This window comes from Mustela nigripes, chromosome 14 (genome assembly GCF_022355385.1).
Source record: "Mustela nigripes isolate SB6536 chromosome 14, MUSNIG.SB6536, whole genome shotgun sequence".
Taxonomy (NCBI): Eukaryota; Metazoa; Chordata; class Mammalia; order Carnivora; family Mustelidae; genus Mustela; species Mustela nigripes.
This window is the reverse complement of record NC_081570.1, coordinates 11,064,586-11,086,148: the sequence shown is the minus strand read 5'-3', so window position 1 is coordinate 11,086,148 and position 21,563 is coordinate 11,064,586. Positions and strand designations below refer to the sequence as shown.

Below are 21,563 nucleotides of genomic sequence, written 5' to 3'. Positions count from 1 at the left end.
ATCTACTGAATAGGAGGGAAAGGAATAGGAACAGGTTTAGGATTATCCAAATCTCAACTCTCTCCCTTTACCCTTTCATCCATTTTTTCCCCATGCATTCAGTAAACTCTTAAAGCATGTAGAATCAAGGACTAACTGCAAGGATATCTTTTCAGCAATCTGGTGAAGCCTCTGCACTTTTCAGAATAATGTTTCTAAATGCATAAAGTAAAATAAACAGGAATAAAAATGGAAGCCAATTATATTGACAGTTATTAAAATATTCAAAATGTTGTATTATAATGTTTTCATTAACATTAACTTATAATACTTAACACTGAATTTAGTAACTACGTAATTCCCAGTAGTCCCAGTAATGATGACTAGACACGGCATTTTGAGATATCTGCAACTATAATAAACTACCTGCGGATTTATACTGGTAACAAAGTAACCCATACTGTCAATACTACTTTTTTTTTGTTGCCTACTTTCATAATGCAAAGCGATACTTAATTTCAGTTACAGATTACTAGTGAAAAGATGTAATTTTCCCCATTCAAGTTCAGGAACCCTAAACCAGCCCAATCATCTTTGGGTTCGATCAAAGTAAACCACTGGGAAACAAAACACAAAAACTATTTTAAGATATCAGGATGGAGCACCTGGGTGGCTCAGTCATTTAGTGTCTGCCTTGGGCTCAGGTCATGATCCCAGGGTCCTGAGATTGGGGCCCCACAACGGGGACCCTGCTCAGTGGGAAGCCTGCTTCTTACTCTCCTACTACCCTTCTTGTGTCCCCTCTCTCGCTGTCAGATAAATAAATAGAATCTTTTTTTAAAGGGGAGGGGGTGCCTGGGTGGTTCAGTGGGTTGGGTGTCTGCCTTCTGCTCAGGTCATGATCTCAGGGTCCTGTGATCCAGCCCCACATCGGGCTCTCTGCTGGGCGGGTAGCCTGCTTCCTCCTCTCTCTTTGCCTGCCTCTCTGCCTACTTGTGATCTCTGTCAAATAAATAAATAAAATCTTAAAAAAAAAAAAAAAGCTATCAGTAAAGTTTATGAACTAAATTCAATAAATTCTTCAATTCCTTTAACCTGTATTACAGAAAATTCACTAACATGACAGGAAAAAGAAACCCAATGATAGTAAACTACAGAAATCAGGTATATTCAACTTCAATCTGGCCTTTAAAAAAAAAAAAAAAGGAGATTGATTGATTGATTGATTGGACACCGCTGGGGAGGCAGGGACAGGGAGAGAGGGAACACAAGCAGGGGGAGTGGGAGAGGGAGAAGCAGGCTCTCTGTGGAGCAGGAAGCCCAATGAGGGGCTTGTTTCCAGAACCCTTGGGATCATAACCTGAGCCGAAGGCAGAATTTTAAGGACTGAGCCACCCAGGAACCCCTCAACCAGGGCTTTTAAAAGAAATACTTTTGTGGAATATATACATTTAAAATTTTCTGTTGAAAGGAAAAGTGACTCCCTAAACCACACAAAGAGACAGACAGCACCACAGAGCTGCACACAGGAAAGCTTATACCATTAAGTTCCAGTTCTTACCAGTTAAATACTGAGAATAGTTATGCAGAAACTGTAGGTGTGTCATTTATAAAGAGTTCACAACCAGACTGTTATCAATCCCACGTTTACTCATTGGAAATGCACTGTTAGGAATCTGTTCACCAAAGCTTCAACAATTAAGGGGGATGGAGGGTGATTAACTTCCCTGTCAGTCATGCAGACAGAATACAAGCTTGTTTCTATCGCTAGAACCAAGCTACATTTCATCTACTATAAGACGTTAATTTGTAACATTTTTAAAGAACTTGGAAGGTCATGGTTTCACAGTCATAAGGTTTTAAAGATTACAAAAAAGAACTTATTTCCCCCAAAATAAAATTCAACATTCTGAATTTATAAAACATCTCAAAATAATTACCCTCTGGATGTCAGCAAAATAGTAAAGGAAAAAAGGACATCTGATGAAAGGGAGGCTGAGTGGGTATTCTATGCACATCAAAAGATTTTTTTTCTCAGACTTGCTTGGACCATATATAATGACCAATCTTTCAGCTATTTACATTAATTCTACTTTATCCATTGTGTTAACTAATAACTGTATCTAAGTATTTCAACTATTTACTGAACATGTACTTTGAGAAAGACGATATGCTAAGCTTTATGGTGTGCACAAAGGAAGACCTGGTCTTGTTCTTAAAGGATAGCACTGAAAGGCCTGTCATTCAGTCCCATTTCCAGAAAGTTCACTGTTTCTCACAATCAACATAATCTGATTATTAACACAATGTCTCTCCCACTTGTCCCAAGTTAGGCATTCTCAGAGTCCAAGACTTCCTTCTCTGAACTACTGAAATAGCCTCCCCACCACAATCTCAGTCTTTCCTACTCTAAGTCACCAGATGCCTTTCTAAATCTAAAGCACAGATCTCAACAAACTATCTCCCTTCTCAAAATCTTTCAACCACTCATCTCCACATAAAGAACTAAACCCAAAATCATTATCATCGTTAAGTCATTCTAAATTACGTGCTGTTCACAAACATTCTTCCATCTGTATCCTCCAGGTTGTTCCTTCAACCCAGTGTTCCTGCCTAGCCTAAAACTCAGCTCTTCTTGTCGATGAAGTGCTACGTAACAGCCTTTATAGCCCTAAATCATAAAAGCTTCCAGCCCTAAGCACGAATCAGGTAGCTGACAGAAGAGGAAATATCTTCAACAACTGTTAATTTAGGGGCACCTGGGTGGCTCAGTGGGTTAAACCCTCTGTCTTCAGCTCAGGTCATGATCCCAGGGTCCTGGGATTGAGCCCCACATCGGGCTCTCTGCTCCATGGGGAGCCTGCTTCCTCCTTTCTCTCCACCTGCCTCTCTGTCTACTTGTGATCTCTGTCAAATAAATAAATGAAATCTTTTTTAAAAAATTATAATTTAGTCCCCGTGTACATTTTCTAAGTTTATCCTGCCTTTGTGGCGTTATCTTTCTGATTGTAAATATTCAGAAGCATATAACCCTTCCTTTAGATTGCATACAGGGATTAGCTCCATCAAATTCATCAGACAGCCTCTGGGTTCAAGTTTTTGAGCCTACAATGCTAAGGGCCAGATCCCAAATCACTATCACTCCCATCAAAGTATAATGCCATCCTGAAGGCCCTGTATCATATTTCTCCAACTTCAACACTTCCACAATTGGCTGGCTTTTCAGTAAGTTTTGACACAATGGAATGCTACGGTGTCCCTTTAAAGAGGTAGGTTTAGAGAAAAAGGACTAAAACCTGAGTACCTTAATTCTATGTAGGAGAAAGTAGGACATAACAAGACTTCATAATCAGCTTATTATAGAGTTCAAATGAATCTTGTCAATTGTTTAACTTGACAATGTAGCAAATAAAATCATGAGAGGCTGAGTTTTCACCCATGTCACAGAGCTGCAACACTGGAGCCAGTACATAATTTTCCCCAAGTACATGATCATTTACTTGTCTCAAATTAATTCGAAGCAGGCAATGCTAGAAGAAGAATAATTAATCTGGGCATTTTAATCAATCAAAAAATTTCATATCCTATAAATTTAAAATACACAGCATTCAAATATAAAACTAGGATATTTGGCATAAACAGGATCAATAACAGTAGATGGAAACAAGGAATGGTTAAAGACCATTCAAATGCTTCCACAACTGAAGCAGTAATAATAATAGCTAATAATTACTAAAGGCAGCATTTAATATATATGGATATCGAGCTAAGCACTTAAACACTTTTTTCGTTTAATCTTCACAATATTATTTTAAAGCCTGATTCTCACAGAAGATGAGAAAGCTGAGGTTTAAGTAACTTGTCCAAGGTTATAAAACGAGTAAGCTGTACTATCTACACAGATCTGTGATAAACTTCTAAGCGGTTTCCTGTTAAGATTACCTTCAAATTATTATTTTTACCTTTAAAATAAAATTTCTTTGTAAAAAAATTTCCAACTAATAAAATTAGCTCACTCAACCTTAATGAACAGCTAAGTTACAACCAGCATTTAAAGAAAGCTTTTCTACTTGAGATTATAAACTGGCTTTTACCTTGATATTAAAATTAGTTAAAATGTACTCAAAAGTTGATTTGGTCATTTATAATAGATGGGTCAACAGTATATTTCACCAATACATCTTTAAACAAAAGGCTTTTATGAATTTTCAACCAAAATAATAAGTTAGCATTATACACCCAAGAAATTAAAAACTCTAAAGAGATACATTTTCAGCGGCACAGGATTTAATTCATTCAGCTAAAGTTACCGTTTTTCTACCTCTTTTGGCCATTTGAATATTGAACATCTGGAGCAAAAAACAGCATTTGCAAATCACTATTTCAGGTACTTGACAGAATGGTGAATTCCATGGCCACCCACTAATCACAGCTTCTTATATACACAATCCAAGATTACTTACTTTAAAAAATATTACTATGCTACAAATCATTAACACTGATTGTTGAGAATTTGTGACATATTATTCAACAGCTCGTCTGTGATAACAAAAGGCTGTTAACCTACCTGTCACTGCTGGTACTACTGCTGCTGCTGATTGAATCACTACTGGAGGATCTACTCCTAGAGCCGCTGCCGCTAGGGGACCTTGTAGGTCTAGACGCTTGGCTAGCCAGCCTCTGAGGAGACTGATTTCTAGACTGGGATGAATGTGGTGACCGACTCCTGCTGTGCTGGTAATTCCGCTCTGGCCTTCTGCCTCGTACCTCCCGGGTAATATCATCCCTGTAGATATCCCTGTGTACCACACTGGGCAGTGTAAACTGCTCCCGAGCCCTAGGTTCGTATCGGGGGTCATGAGCATCAAAACGGTTTGGACTTCGACTCCGAGAAGCATAATAGAGCCCATGTTGTAAAGTCCGCTCGCGAGGATCTCTATAGTAATCCTGATCGTAATGTCTTGTCCGATCAAATCCTCCCGTCCCCCGTTCATGGTGTCCATAGGCACTATGTTCATAAGCACGCTCCCTGTTATCTGAAGCCCTGCATTTAGGAGGGGGGGAAAAATATTTAATCAATCAGAAAAGGGCAAGCAAAACTAAAAGCAAGTCATGCAAACATTCATTTCAGCATTGTCTGTCTTTGCAACTGTCATTTTCTAAACAGCATTAACCTACTTAGTAAGCAAACACTACCAAGCTTAACATTTTACTTGACTCCAAATATTATTTTCACAGCTGAGCAATCATTGTGTATATTGGGCTTTCATGACTAGTGTTCTGCAAATCAGATGCTCTTTTTATTAGGGATTTTCTGGCTTATATGCAGAAATATACATATACCATCTCCTTTTCATTTGCAGTTTAATGGAACAAAAAGAGACTGTCATTTTAATATCAAAGTTTTCTATACTTCCATCTGATTAAGATACATACCAAACTTTTACTTACTTGACAAATTTATTTTAGGCAAAATTTCCATGATACATTTTAACACAGACATGAAAGCCCTATTGCAATGTATGTCCCAGCAGTAAGAGGGCATTTTCAAAGAAGTCCAGAAAAAAATTTTAAGTATAATTTTCTCTCATTAACTTTCGACTTCTTGGGTAATTATAAAAACTACCAGATTATGTAAACTGCTGTGCCCAAACAATCACATTTAATAACAGAAATGGAATCTTAAAAGAAAAGGTTATCAAAATACTGGATTGACACAAGCTATTTATTCTACGGTAAATTTAACTAACTAAAGAATAAAGATTATTTCATCTACTGGTGCTATCAAATTCCACGTAATTTTTTAAAACAACTATTCCATGATCCCACTTGTTAATGTCTGTGCTTAATGTTTATAGGAAATATGCTCTTAGTCATAGCTAAGCTCAAATTGCCTCTGATGAAATTAGCCAACTTTGGAAACTGTAAGATATTTGAAGGTTGCTATTAGCAATGGATTAACCTAAAAAAATGTTTCTGTAGGACATGACTATTTGCCAACCTACGGTTACAAGAGATTGCTGCATGTTCAATTAAACATGCACTTATGTGTTGATAATGAAAACCAATGCTAATCCTACACAGAAATCTTAACATTTTCTACTTTTGTAGGAAACCAGAACTCATTTCCTGAGTTCCTAAAAGACCATTTCATCACTTGATTCTCAAGTTGAGACTGAGTTTCTTTTCAACATTATCTTTGGATCTGATCTTCTATCAAAAGATTAAGAAATCATCAAAGACACAGAATTAGAATCTCTCCAGTGAAGAATATCTGGCAAAAATCTTACAACTAATATTATGTCCCCAGTAGATACATAAATCCAAATCTCTCCACTAATCTTCATTTTCACCCACCCTTTCTTTCACATTACCTTCCTAGGCTATACTTGCTTTTTGCTGCTATGATGTGAAGCAACTGCATGGCAAAAAAATGTCAGTACTATCTTTCCTATTTAAAAGTATTAAATAGCTTTTTCCTTTTTAAATGTGCTACATTTCTGGCATTTGGATAGATATTTCAATGTCTAACAAAAAAACAGGGTTTCCTTTGAGACTTAAGAGAAAATTTCACAAATAATTTAACTAGCACCCTATCAAATGTTAATTGGTAAAAGCTGTTATTAATGACATAACAAGCAATAGGCAATAGTTCTAGGAGAATTACTGCTACAGCTGGTATTTTAGAAATATGCAAAGTTCTTATCTATTAGGAAGATACAGAAGGCAGGCACAAGAGCTAGCAGAGCTGAAATCTAATAGCTATTCTTTGATTCATCTATTAGTACTAAATACTTCTAGAGTTAGTGGGGGAAAAAAAGAAGAGAGTTTGACTTGGGTTAGGAGAGGGGCTAATATACACAGGTCAGGACATACCAACCTTTTCCAAGTGTGGAAACACGACCTATAATCCCAATTAAATCTAGGGAGAGAATTGTGAACATAACTTCCCCAATTTTGGCCCCTCTTATGGGGGTAATCCACCTTCTTAATGGGCAAGGGTGTCAAATGATATTTAGATGAACCACAAGGAAAAAAAAATCTTAGTGACCAGATAAAATAATTCCACTGGAAGCAAGTAGTCCCAGACAAACTGTAACTCTCAAACCCCCAGACTTCTTTCTTGAGATAGTAGACAATTATAAATTCATCCACATTCAAAAAAATTTCCAGCCCTAAGTAGGAATCAGGCAGCTGACAGAAGAGGAAATCTCCTCTACGATTCCACCAAATGAGGAAGAACAGTTGCTCCCCATTAGTTCACCTTTGTAGCCATCCACACAGTCAATTTTGATTGCTGTATCCACAACTGATCGTCACCATGTGTTCAAGGCTAAAGTACCTTTAATTGGACAGCAACTTGCTTAAGAAACAAAATAGTAATCCTCTTCCCCTGGGCTAATGGAATCTTGACTGCATGACATCCCATACATTCCAGCAATTAGAAAAGAATGGCTATATTCCAGGATTTAGAAACATTCATCATCTCAAATTTCCCCCATTCCATCAAGGAGTATAATTCCAACATGGAAAATGTGTAGATCCAAAATGGAAAAAAATCAAACATTGCCTTCACTCTTCTTCATCCAAGTACAGATTTCCAGATTAAAGTATTGTTTGTAGAATCCAGGCGGTTGAATCATTATGGTCTGCTAGGTTTTTTGTGACAATCCAATTTGTTTGTACACTTTGTGTAGTGAAAATTGAGAAGCAGATATCAACTTCTAAAAGAATCTGTAGGCTCTAATATTCCAGAAATATTCCATATAGTACAACCACAAAATCTGTAGCCAAATAGCTCCATCAGATAGCAGAGATATATCCAAGGAAGGCCTTCAGATTATCCAACAGAAGGAATAATTAATTCTAGAAGATAGGTAACTCCAAAAATGATACTGCCATACAAAATCTTCCACCATTTTACATCTCAGGAGTAGATATCCAACCAGCTGCAGGAAATATCCTCTACGATTCCACAAGATACCAGCCACTGGGATAGAAATCACTTCCGTTTCCAACCCAAAATAGGAAACATTGAGAATGCCCAAAACTTTAAATCCATCTGGGGCCCCTAAATATGAGTTTCTGTTTCTCACCATATCAAATACAAAATACCTGCCTACAGAAACCTTGGAACTTACCCATCAAGTCTCCGCTCATAACGTCCTTCTCGTGCATGAAGTGATGGTGGAGGGCCATAAGCAGGCCCTCCACCACCTCCTCTGAACCCAGAAACCTCTCTACTACGAGATGCTATGGAAACTGTATCATCCAATCCCCGAGCAGCACTCGGAATGGTGCCTGGTTCATTATAATCCGTGCGTAGGTCTCTATCTCCCATTTTGTTGACTGAGTTGTGAGCCTTCTGTGCACTTTTGATGTCCACAAAATCCACAAAGGCGGCCACTCCTCCTTCAGATCCCCTCTTGGGGAGAATTTTGACACTTTCCACGCGGCCATATCTGGAAAAAATAAAACATTATTGTTGCATAACAATAATTTTCCAAGAATAGTCTGTGAAAATCTTAGACAATTTACATTAACTGCATATGTAGAAGGAGTTGCAAAGTACACAAGATGGCTTTTACACTCACATTTTACTTGGGGCAAAAATTTACAAGGATTTTTTTAAAAGCAAGCTCTACACCCAATGTGGGGCTTGAACTCAAGAGTCCTGAGATCTAGTCGCATGCTCTACCAACCGAGTCAGCCAGGTTCTCCAAAATTTACAAATGTTTTAACCATTACTCTTACTTCTTAAATACATTCACTGAATTACTTTTCACCTTTTAAGAACACTTAGCTGAAATGAATCTGTTTTATGAATTTTTACATTCTTAAAAAAGGTTACTAAACCTAAGATGCTTCAATGTTACTTAGATATCTTTAAAGATGTTTATCAGGAGGGCCTGGTGGCTTAGTCCTTAAGTGTCTGCCTTCAGATGAGGTCATGATCTCAGGGTCCTAAGCGGACTGAGCCCCGCACCCAGCTCCCTGCCCAGCAGGAAGCCCAGCTTCTCCGTCTCCTACTCCCCCCTGCTTGTTTCCTCTCTCGCTGTGTCTCTCTGTCAAATAAATAAATAAAATCTTTTTAAAAAATTAAAATTAGGGTGCCTGGGTGGCTCAGTGGGTTAAGCCGCTGCCTTCGGCTCAGGTCATGATCTCAGAGTCCTGGGATCGAGTCCCGCATCGGGCTTCTCTGCTCAGCAGAGAGCCTGCTTCCCTCTCTCTCTCTCTGCCTGCCTCTCCATCTACTTGTGATTTCTCTCTGTCAAATAAATAAATAAAATCTTTAAAAAAAAAAATGAAATCTGTAAAGTAGCTGTTTTTAGTTAAGATGTTTCTTTACTTTTTAATTTTAATTTTAATTTTTTTTAAAAGATTTTATTTATTTGACAGAGAGAGAGATCACAAGTAGGCAGAGAGGCAGGCAGAGAGAGAGAGAGAGGAGGAAGCAGGCTCCATGCTTAGCAGAGAGCCGGATGCGGGACTCGATCCCAGGACCCTGAGATCATGACCTGAGCCGAAGGCAGCGGCTTAACCCACTGAGCTACCCAGGCGCCCCTACAGATTTCATTTTTAAATCATTAAGTGAAAATGAGCCTACTGAAAAAATGAGATGATTCCACAATCTTTACTTGAAAGTAATCCATTTGAAGTGATAGTCTTAATTTTTTTAAAAGACTTTATTTATCCAAAAAAGAGAAAGCACAAGCCAGGTGAGGGGCTCAGCCTGCTGAGCACGGAGCCCACCACAGGGCTGAATCCCACGACCCTGAGATCATGACCTGAGCTTAAGTCAGACACTTAACTGACTGAGCCACCCAGGTGCCCCTCAAGTGAGAGTGAGATTTTTTTTTTTTGAAGATTTAATTTACTTATTTGACAGAGAGAATGCAAGCACACAAGCAGGGGGAGCAGCAGGCAGAGAGAGAGGGAGACTCAGGCTCCCCACTAAGCAAGGAGCCTGAAGTGGGACTTGATCCCAAGACACAGATATCATGACCTGAGTCAAAGGTTGACACTTTACCAACTGAGCCACCCAGGTGCCCCAACAGTCTAATTTTTTAATGCAGTTTTCTGCTATTTAATTTTTTTCAGGAGGTTAAAACTACTAAAACTTATAATTTAGGTATACTTAAAACTGTTTTTCATATAATTTGAGAAAATCTTTTGATAGACCTATGTTCCCATTTTTACTCCCCCCCCACCCCCCCAAAAAAAAGCTTGAGATGTCTGTAAAGAAAAATTTTAGGGCACCTTTTATATTTGGAAGATATGTGTAAGAAATATAATGATTCAGAATTTTAAAAGTCATGAAATTCTATGAATTTCATTAGGAGTTAACTATGCTTTATGTACTTATAATCTGGCATTTTAGAAAGAAAAGCACAGCAATTTTAAATATAGCATTCTTATTTGCTGACAAACCAAAATCATAATTTTACACTTCTCCTGGAGCTAACTTGTGATCTCTGTCAAATTAATAAATAAAAAATCTTTGAAAAAAAAAAGAGACATAAAAAGAAACAAAGTTCTGATACAAGCCACACATGGATAAAAGTTAAAATATTACCCTAGGGGCACCTGGGTGGCTCAGTCATTAAGCGGCTGCCTTAGGCTCAGGTCATGATCCTGAAGTCCTGGGATCAAGCCCTGCTCAGCGGGAAGCCTGCTTCTCTCTCTCCCACTCCCCCTGTTTGTGTTCCCTCTCTCGCTGTCTCTCTATGCCAAATAAATAAAATCTTTTAAATAATTAAAAAACAGGGGCACCTGGGTGGCTCAGTGGGTTAAGACCTCTGCCTTCAGCTCAGGTCATCCTGGGATGGAGCCCCGCACTGGCCTCTCTGCTCAGCAGGAAGCCTGCTTCCCCCTCTGCCTACCTGTGACCCCCAAATAAATAAATAAAATCTTTTAATACATATATAAAATCAAAAAAATAAAAAATAAAACATCGCCCTAAATGAAATAAGCCAGACACAGAAGGAAAATTCGTTTGTGATTCCACTTATATGAGGTATCTAGAATAGGCAAATTCATAGAGACAGAAAGCAGAACAGAAGTGAGGAGGAACAGAGACAAGAGGGAAATGGGGAATTACTGTTAATGGGAACAGAATTTCTGTATGGGATGAAAAAATTCTAGAAATAGTGGTGAATGATTATATGTAACACCACTGAATTGTACGCCCCAAAACGGTTAAAATAAATGTTTTTTTTTTAAGATTTTATTTATTTATTTGACAGACAGAGATCACAAGTAGGCAGAGAGGCAGGCAGAGAGAGAGAGAGAGAGAGAGGGAAGCATGCTTCCTGCGGAGCAGAGAGCCCGATGTGGGGCTCGATCCCAGGACCCTGAGATCATGACTCGAGCCGAAGGCAGCAGCCCAAACCACTGAGCCACCCAGGCGCCCCAAAATAAATGTTTATATTATGCCTATTTACCACACCCACACCTACAAAGATTCTCAATAAATGGAAGGTTGCAAAGGTTTTTCTATTAAAAAAAAAAAGAAGGGCGCTTGGGTGGCTCAGTCATTTAAGCACCTGACTCTCAATTTCAGCTCAGGTCATGATCTCAGGGTCGTGGAGCCCCGAGTGAGCCTCAGCACTCAGCGGGGAGCCTGCTTGAAAGTCTCTCCATCTCCTGCCCCTTCCTATGCCTGGATGCATTTGTGCTCGCTCTCTAAAATAAATAAATTTAGGAAAAAAAAAAAAAGCAGTGGCTAACTCTTCATATCCATGAAAACTCAGTAGGTAAAGGTGATGTCCTGATTTTGTCTACGCTTTCCAAAACAAAGCATTTCCGACAGTTTTCAAGTATCCTTCAAGTATTCAAGATTAAACATTTATCTGAAATTTAGTAGTTAAAAAAGAATCAAACCACAATTAGGTAATATTTCCTTTTCAACAACACCAAGCCTTAGATACAGGTTTTCAGAGAACTTATGGAATATTTTCCAGTAATACACAGAAAACATCAGTTTCTAAAATTACATGGTTACTAGTTATATGGTTCAGTTAATGCATTTATAATTTCTCAAGAATTAAGAGAGCCTAGAGTTGGGGCACCGGGGTGGTTCAGTGGGTTAAAGCCTCTGCCTTCGGCTCAGGTCATGGTCTCAAGGTCCTGGGATGGAGCCCCACATGGGGGGGGGGGGGTGTCTCTGCTCAGCAGGGAGCCTGCTTCCTCCTCTCTCTGCCTCCCTCTCAGCATACTTGTGATCTCTGTCAAATAAATAAATAAAATCTTTAAAAAAAAAAAAAAGAGAGCCTAAAGTTAAAATAAATGAGAACATAAGCTAAGAAACTGTGTTCGACTGCTACAAACTGCAGTATGTAACTATTTAATAGGTTTGTCTTCAAAAACAACAGTCAAAAAACAATACTAAACTGGTTTCTAATTGGTCAAAATGTTCAACATTAAAAAATACTAAACTGATCAACATACACTGTATTGTAAGGTTTTTTTGGGGGGGGGGGTAAGTTTTGAAGAGTCAATTTAAAAATTATCCAAGATAAGGGTGCCTGGCTGGTTCAGTCAGTACTGTATTCAACTCTTAATCTCAGGGTCCTGAGTTCAAGCCTCATGTGTGGAGCCTACTTAAAATTAAAAAAAAAAAAAAAAAAAAAAAAAATTTTTACCCAAAATAATGCCTGGTTTGGTGAAATGTTTGTGGTCTCCTTTCAACAATAGACAATTTAGGGACACCTGGCTGGTTCATTTGGTGGACCTTGTGACTCCTGAAGTTGTGGGTTTGAGCCCCATGTTGGGTGTAAAGATTACTTTAAAAAAAAAAAAAAAAACCCACAACCGACAATTTATATACATACTGACAGTCGTTAGCGTTCCCTGAAGAATATAATTTCAGTGAATTAATGGCCTCAGAGTTCCCATTGGAAAGCAATGTTGACATAGTGGAGGAAATGCATAAGTTCTGGACTAGCATTATGATCCTAATTCAATTATTAATTATATGGTTTTTAACAGGAACTGTTCTAGGCACCTGATGCATTATCAAGGAACAAAGCAAAGATTCCCTAGTCTCAGGGAATTTAATTACAATTTAGATTCCTGATAGGTGAAGAATAGACCTAAACTATTTTTATCAACTCCATAAGAAACATACTTTATAATTTCCAAAGCAACACCATTACATAAAGCTAAAGACATACCCCTCAATACAAACGTACCTCTCAATACCCTTTCTTTCCAGAAGGCACTACACTCTATCATTTTTGGCTGGGTTTTCAATAAAAATGCAAAGATTACTTATAATCCTAGGTTTTGCAACTGACTCTACTAATAAGCAATAGTAAAAAAAATAGCCACATACAGTACTTGCTTTTCACAAAAGGCCTCCTACCACAGAAAACAATCCTCCCAAGTCATTTTTTTTAAAGAGAGGGAGGGAGAGAGAGGTGGGGGGGGGGGGACAGTGGTAAAAGGAAAGGGAGAGAACCTCAAGCAGGCTCCGTGCCCAGCAGGGATCTCAACCTCACAATCCTGAGATCATGACCCGAGGCAAAATCAAGAGCCAGATGCTTAACCCACTGAACCACACAGGCGCCAATCCCCAAGTCATTTTTGAAATGACAGATCCACTCTGCTTAGACAATACACTCAAATTCTACTTCGACCCTCCCTTCTTTGCCCCATTAACTCCTAGAGGCAAAATATCTCATCTGAGTTTTTTATGATTACTAACACTACTGCTGCTCTATTTCCAAGTAAAGAGATCCCTTCTAAAGCTTCAATGTTGCCCGCTACCCACTCTCCCACCCTTCCATCCCATAATGGCCAAGATGCTCCTTATTCAAAAGTAAATAACCAATAAGCACGGACAGAAAGAAGTGAAGAGCAAATGAATATGTCTTAAGGGATAAAAAGGCCTAAGAGATATATATTAAAGACAAGAAATGTTTGTGTTTGTTCTTTACATTATAAAAAGACTCAAAATCGGGTCGCCTGGGTGGCTTAGTGGTTTAAGCCTCTGCCTTCGGCTCGGGTCATGATCTCGGGGTCCTGGGATCAAGCCCCACATCGGGTTCTCTGCTCAGCGGGGAGCCTGCTTCCCCCTCTCTCTCTGCCTGCCTCTCTGCCTACTTGTGATCTCTATCAAGTAAATAAATAAAAATCTTTAAAATAAAATAAAATTAAAAAAGACTCACAATCTTTCCTCTTTTAAAGTCAGTCAGTCATAAGTATATCCATTACAACACTTATCTGAAATAATGCAGTAACATCAACACTTATCTTTTCATAGTAGTAACTTTTCATGAGGGAATTACTTCTATATAAACCAACCCATTTGATCTTTTTAAGATTTTATTATTTATTTGACAGACAGAGATCACAAGTAGGCAGAGAAGTAGGCAGAGAGAGAGGAGGAAGCAGGCTCCCCACAGAGCAGAGAGCCCAATGTGGGGCTCGATCCCAGGACCCTGGGATCATGACCTGAGCCGAACGCGGAGGTTTTAACCCACTGAGCCACCCAGGTGCCCCAACCCATTTGATCTTATATTTAGAAGAAAAGGCTGGTTTCCCCTCTTGTGACAGACCTTTATTTTACACCCTACACCAGTGACTAGAAATACTACAGGCAGACTAAAAGGCAGAATCCTTAGCAACTTAATATAACAGTGTTTAAATTAGAGCTGCCCAGGGGTGCCCAGGTGGCACAGTCAGTTGAGCCAGACTCTCCATTTCTGCTTGGGTCATCATCTCAAGGTCATGAGATCAAGCCGTGTGTCAGGCTCCACACTCGATGCAGAATCTGCTTGGGGTTCTCTCTTCCTCTCCCTCTACCCCACTCCCTCTCACTCTCTCAAATAAATTAAATAAAGAAATAAATGAATAAATAAATAAATCATCACACACACACACACACACCGAACTCATGGTCCTGAGATTAAGAGTTACATGCTCTACCAACTGAGCCAGCCAGGTGCCCCTGGACTGTACACTTTATTTTTTTTTTTTTTTTAAGATTTTATTTATTTATTTATTTGACAGACAGAGATCACAAGTAGGCAGAGAGGCAGGTAGAAAGAGAGAGAGGAGGAAGCAGGCTCTCCGCGGAGCGGACAGCCCGATGCGGGGCTCGATCCCAGGACCCTGGGATCATGACCTGAGCCGAAGGCAGAGGCTTTAACCCACTGAGCCACCCAGGCGCCCGACTGTACACTTTAAAAGGATGAGTTTTATGCCATGTAGATTGAATCCCAATAAAACTTATTAAAAGAAAAAGATATGGGACACCCGGGTGGCTCAGTCGGTTATGTGTCTGCCTTCAGCTCAGGTCACAATCCCAGGGCCCTGGAATCGAGTTTGGCATTGGGCTCCTCTCAGCGGGGAGCCTGCTTCCCCCTCTGCTTGCCTCTCCCCCTGCTTGTGCTAGCACTCTCTTCTCTGACAAGTAAACAAATAAAATTTCTATTTAAAAGAAAGGGAAGGGAGGGCAGGAGAGGGAAGGGGAGGGAAGGGGAGAGGGAAGGAATTTATAAACATTTTAAAATAATTCATATATTCCACCTTTAATCATCTTATCTTTTGCCTAAGTACAAATAATCACTGAAGATGGCAAAAGACAGACTAAGGATCCCTAACGCCAGCAAAAGGCAGTCAACCACAAATCCCCAGCCTCACTGGAGAAAAAGCTAATACTCTGAGAGGTGTTTCTCTACTTGGAAGGACAGGGGGAGGAGTGGAAAAAGATGAAAGGAGAAATGATTTGTAATAGTTTCACGATTTGTGTTCTCTCTCTGCCAAAAATAAACAAATAAAAATTATTCATTTGTTATATAATCTTGGATCTAGGGGCGCCTGGGTGGCTCAGTGGTTTAAGCCGCTGCCTTCGACTCAGGTCATGATCTCAGGGTCCTGGGATCGAGTCCCGCATCGGGCTCTCTGCTCAGCGGGGAGCCTGCTTCCCTCTCTCTCTCTGCCTGCCCCACATCTACTTGTGATTTCTCTCTGTCAAATAAATAAATAAAATCTTGAAAAAAAAAAAAAAATAATCTTGGATCTAGGAAAGACCCAACACAGAAGGTAAAACCTCTAAATCATAAAGAAAAAGACCACATGAATTCCATTTTTTGTTATTTGTTTCTGGAATGTCCATGTATATATATACCTACTAAGTACTAATTGCTATGTGATTTTTTTCTTTTTTTAATTTTGTTTATTTGAGAGAGAGAGAGAGCTAGAGAGAGAGAGCACACAGAGGAAGAGGAAGAGGCAGAAGCAGGCTCCCCACTGAGCAGACAGCCCATTGTGGAGGCTTGATCCCAGGACTCTGAGATCATGGCCTTCGTTTAACTGACTGAGACACCCAAGTGCCCTACTATGCTATTTTTTTAAATGTTTTACTGTAGAATCCTTCTACAAATTCAATAAAACTGTAATCTGAACGATTCTGTATGATCTCCAAAGAAAGAAAGAAAAAGACCACACAAACCATAGAAAAATTATAGCCCCTAAATAACAAAACAGTCAAAAGATAAATGGGGAAAAATAGCTGTAACACATAAGAAATAAAATGTTTTCTGAAATATACAAACAATGCTGTCAAATCAAGGGAAACACAGGTCCAAACAAAAACAGGTAAAATATCTGAAGTTCTTTTAAAATATGCACATACTAGGTGCCTGGGTGGCTCAGTCAGTTAAGTGGGTGACTGGCTCAGGTCAGGATCCCAGGGTTCTACCATTAGGCTCCCCAGTCAATGGTGAGTCTGCTTCTCCCTTTCCCTCTGCCCCTCCTCCCATTTGTGCCCATGCTCACTCTCTCTCTCTCTCTCAAATAAAATCTTTCTTAAAATTAATTAACTAAATTAAAATGTGCACATACCCATAGAGGGTGCCTGGTTGGCTCAGTCGCTGGAGCATGTAACTCTTGATCTCAGGGTTGTGGGTTTGAGCTCCACACTGGGCATAGAGATTACTTAAAAACAAAATCTTAAAAATGAATAAAATAGGGGCACCTGGGTGGCTCGATGGGTTAGGCCGCTGCCTTCAGCTCAGGTCATGATCTCAGGGACCTGGGATAGAGTCCCGCACCCGGCTCTCTGTTCAGCAGGGAGCCGGCTTCCCTCTCTCTCTCTGCCTGCCTCTCTGTCTACTTGTGATCTCTCTCTGTCAAATAAATAAATAAAATCTTTTTTAAGAAATGAATAAAATACACACAAATAGTAAACAAAAAAATACACTCAAAAAATGCTGTTCAATTTTATTCAAAATTTTTAAAATCTAAATTTTATTTATTCTTTTTTAAGGTTTTTTTGTTTGTTTGTTTGTTTGTTTGTTGTTTTTTTGGTCAGATATAGAGAGTGAGCACAGGCAGGGAGAGTGGCAGTCAGAGGCAAAGAGAGAAGCAGATTCCCTGCCAAGCAAGGAGCCCGATGTGGGGTGTGGGACTCGATCCCAGAATGCTGGGATCATGACCTGTGCCAAAGGCAGCCCCTTAACTAACTGAGCCACCCAGGTGCCCCCAAAAATCTAAATTTTAAAGAGGGTAAAATAACACAAAACCCAAAATTCTAATAATACCTAGGTACAGTCTAACGTAACAGACACTTTCATAAATTCTCTGAAGAACAAATCAGAAAAACCTCTTAGGAAGATAATTTGATAGTATTGATTAAGAATTAAGTACACATCCCAGAAATTCAACTCAGAGATTGATCACACGTGCAATTGCAGGCATCTGCAAAGAGTACACAACACTGCTTACTGCAACACTGCTTGTTCGGTGTAACGGGATAACCATTCTGCTTTCTGCCTATGTGAATTTGACTGCTCTAGGTACCTGCTACAGGTAGAATAACACAATACTTAGCCTTCTGGGACCTGACTTATTTCACTTAGCATAACTTTGTTTAGTTTTTGCTTTTAGAGTAGGCTCTCCACTCAGTCTGGAGCCCAATGCAGGGCTTGAACCCAGGACCCAGAGATCAACACCGGAGCTAAGATCGAGAGTCGGATATTTAACTGATTAGGCCACTCAGGCACCCCAGCATATTTTTTTTTAAACAGGAAAAAAGCAAATTTAATAGGCATGCATACAGAGAATCCACAGAAATGTCAAATTCCCTCACTGAGCACAGTTTCTTCAAGGTTCCTCCACGTTGTAGCAGTAGTCAGAATTTCCTTCCCTTTAAGAGTCAGACTTTCCTTCCCTTTTTAAGGCTGAGTAATATTCCATTACATGAATTCTGCTTGTCACAAATCTAATTAGCACATTCTGTTTATTCATTCATGGGTCACAACACTGGCTGCTTCCATTTTTTGGCTATTGTGAATAATGCTGCTATGAACATAATAGATGACTTTTTTATATGAAAAGCTACTTACTGGTTCTGGCTCGACTTCAGAGGGTTTAAGAAAACTTGAAGACTGGCAACAGCTTAATCCAACCAACAAAACTAAATTCATCTGTTCACTGAATCTATGATGAATGCCTAGAATCCTGTATGAAAATTTGATGACTAATTCTTAAGAAAAGCAATGTTTTCAGTAAAGCCTCAAATAACATCATTACCTGGGGGGGGGGGGGATATATATATATATATACATACACACACACACACATCCATTATTTTATACCAATCTAATGAGAAACTATTTACTAAGTAAAATTAATTTGAGGGGTGTGTGGCTGGCTCAGTCAGTAGAGCATATGACTCTTGATTTCAGGGTGGTGAGTTCAAGCCATGTTGGGCATAGAACTTACTTTAAAAAAAATTTTTTTTTCATTATTTTTTAACAAAAGGATAGTGCTCAACTGACATATAAACCTCTGAAAGATTATTCAATTATGAGAAAAAATGGCAAAGATCCTATAATCTTTAGATCCTACTGGTGAGATCAAACAGGAAGACTGAGTATTTTAGCCAATCTTAGAAATAATTCATAAAGTACTCCTCTAGAGAACAGGAGAGATGACTCTGTACTGGAAAAATCAAATCTATAGTATAGGAATATGGTAACTACTAAGTTAACACTTGGACATTTGTTCTCACAATAATTCATGAATAACTTCATAAATGTGTCTGATTTACACAGTACTTTTCTGGGAGAAGTTCAAGTATAATTAACTGTCAATAGAATGCAAGTGATGATTATCCATTTCTTAGAGTAATGACAATAAATAAAACAGATGGAGAAAAGAGGAGCAAGGCAAGCTGATCAAAAAAAGGGAAGACTGGAGAGAACAAAGTGGAAGTAACAAAAGCCTAGAGAACAAGTAAGAGCAAAAATCCACATCAAGAGTCCCTAGTATGAATACAAAGGGCTCTTTGAAAACATGATTCCTACCTGGTTTACCAGAACTATTATTTACAACTACTGAGAAGAAATTCATTTTTTTTTTTACGATTTTATTTATTTGAGAGAGAAAAAATGAGCGAAAGAGAGGGAAGGGCAGAGTGAGAAGCAGGAGGAGATTCCCAGCTGTGCAGACAGCCTGATGGGCCCCCCCATCCCAGGACCCTAAAATCATGACCTAAGCCGAAGGCAGATCCTTAACCGACTGAGCTGACCAGGCGCCCCAAGAAATTCATTTTTAACCTTTTAATTTCTTAGTAAAATGATAATTTAAACAATGACTTTGGAAAACTTACAAATACTTCTAATACTTCCCTTGACTACTGACTTTTATCCTTATTTCATACTATATAGTTGCTAAGATAAAATAGAAGACAAAAACACGATCCCATCTTTTTGTAATGTACATAAAGTCCATATTCTTTTCATATTCCACTGTGAGTTTTTTTTGTAGAATCTCTGAAGACTACCTCTACTCCTAGCTTTAGGAAATGGGTTATCACTCCTCAATCTTAAAAGGTCTTTGGACTTTTTTTAACTGAATTCCAGTGTTTTATAAACTTTTAAGTAAAGGTGCTTCCCCATAAAGAACCTTGGCATGGAATTAACCCCATCCAATTAAAAAATAAGTTACAGGGCACCTGGGTGGTTCAGTTAGTTAAGTGTGAGACTCTTGATTTCAGCTCAGATCCTGGTATGAGGGTAGTGGGATCAGGCCCTGTATGGGTCTTCATGCTCAGTACAAGAGTCTGCTTATCCCTCTCCCCCTCCCCCTGCTCAAGCTCACTCGCTCTAAAAAGTACAAACTCCTAAAAAAAAAAAGTCACTGGGGCACCTGGTCGCTCAGCCAGGAACCTGCTTCTCCCTTCTCTGCCGCCACTTCCCCTGCTTGTGTTCATCTCCCTGTCAAATGAATAAAATCTTTAAAAAAAAAAAAAAGTCACTAGTTTCTAAGCCAATCATTTTATTAAATATGCAAACTTCCCCAGGAAACATTTTAATCTGATTAGTTATAATCTCTAGAACTAAAAAGCTTTTTTTTTTTTTTAGGAAAAATAAAACATTCAGAAAAAACACTCAGAAGAACATTTTTAAAACAAAATTTCCTGTAAGATCAACACAAAGGAAATCAAATGTCATAACCCTGTGAGACCCAAAGCTGTGATGAAAGTTCCTTCTATACATCTACTTTTAGAATGACAAAGCAAATATATGCTAAAAAGGATAATCAGTGTCAAAAACCCCTGTGGAAAGGGTTACTTCACAAGAAAAACAGAGAGGAGTGAGTGTAAAAAAAACTATAGAGTACAGCCTTACACACTTTACATGTAACAAAACATATACACCTTTTTTTTTTTTTAATTAACTGCAATATGGAGCACCTGGGTGGCTCAGTGGGTTAAGCCTCTGCCTTCCACTCAGGTCATGATCTTGGGGTCCTGGGGAGCCCCGCATCAGGCTTCTGCTCAGCAGGGAGCCTGTTTCCCTGCCCCCCCACCCCGCCTCTCTGCCTACTTGTGATCTCTCTTTTTTTTTTTTAATTAACTGCAACATGCTGTTAAATTATTTAAAACTTTACAAATACCACTTAAGTCTTGACCCAGAAAGGTTACTTTTGACTGAAGAACATAGCTGGTTAGCAGAATGATTCATTTCAAAGTGATACACTATGTTTTGTATGATGGCTACAGTAGTATTTCTAGATATTAAATTCTCTTATAATCCAACTGAACATTAATACATACTTTTTAAAAATTTATAGCATTCCAGGGGCCTTTAGGTTGTCTTACGAATGACAGCTATAACAAGGATTTCTTAAACTGGAAAGACCCTAGGAATCTTATAACCCAACCCACTTGGTTTCTGGGAGGAATTACATGTACCCACTTTAGGTAATAAATGTATTATGTAGAGTTAAAGCATCTTATTTTACGTACAGCATCACATAACTAACTGAATTTTAAGAGCTCTCTATAAACTTGAGATTTTCACACATCTTTTTTCTTCTGATTAAAGCGTGGCCTACAGAGGCACCTGGGTGGCTCAGTGGCTTAAGTGTCCAACTGATCTCAGCGTCATGAGCTGAAGCTCTGCACTGGGTGTGGAGCCTACTTTAAAAAAAAAAAAAGGGTCAGTACTTACTATGGAGTTTAATTCTAACTATGGATGTGCCTGAAATTCCCGTCATTGAGAGAATTCGAGCTGACTAAAAGGAGCAACATTAGAAATATAAAGACTCCAAATTCCTAGAATAAGACT

The 21,563-nt window shown here is 38.9% G+C and overlaps 1 protein-coding gene across 4 annotated transcripts in view; it reads right to left on the bottom strand.

The window, feature by feature from the left end:
- Nucleotides 1–21,563, bottom strand: part of SPEN (spen family transcriptional repressor) — a 95,380-nt gene that overhangs the window by 58,527 nt on the left and 15,290 nt on the right. For 2 of the 4 annotated variants that reach the window (XM_059376299.1, XM_059376300.1), the window contains exons 2-3: nt 8,121–8,441; nt 4,547–5,023 (exon numbers count right to left, since the gene is read on the bottom strand). In XM_059376299.1, the coding sequence (XP_059232282.1) occupies nt 4,547–5,023; nt 8,121–8,441 (798 nt within the window). Of the gene's footprint in view, nt 1–4,546; nt 5,024–6,859; nt 7,090–8,120; nt 8,442–21,563 lie in introns of those variants that run through there. The other 2 variants (XM_059376302.1, XM_059376301.1) reach the window with 2 other exon arrangements.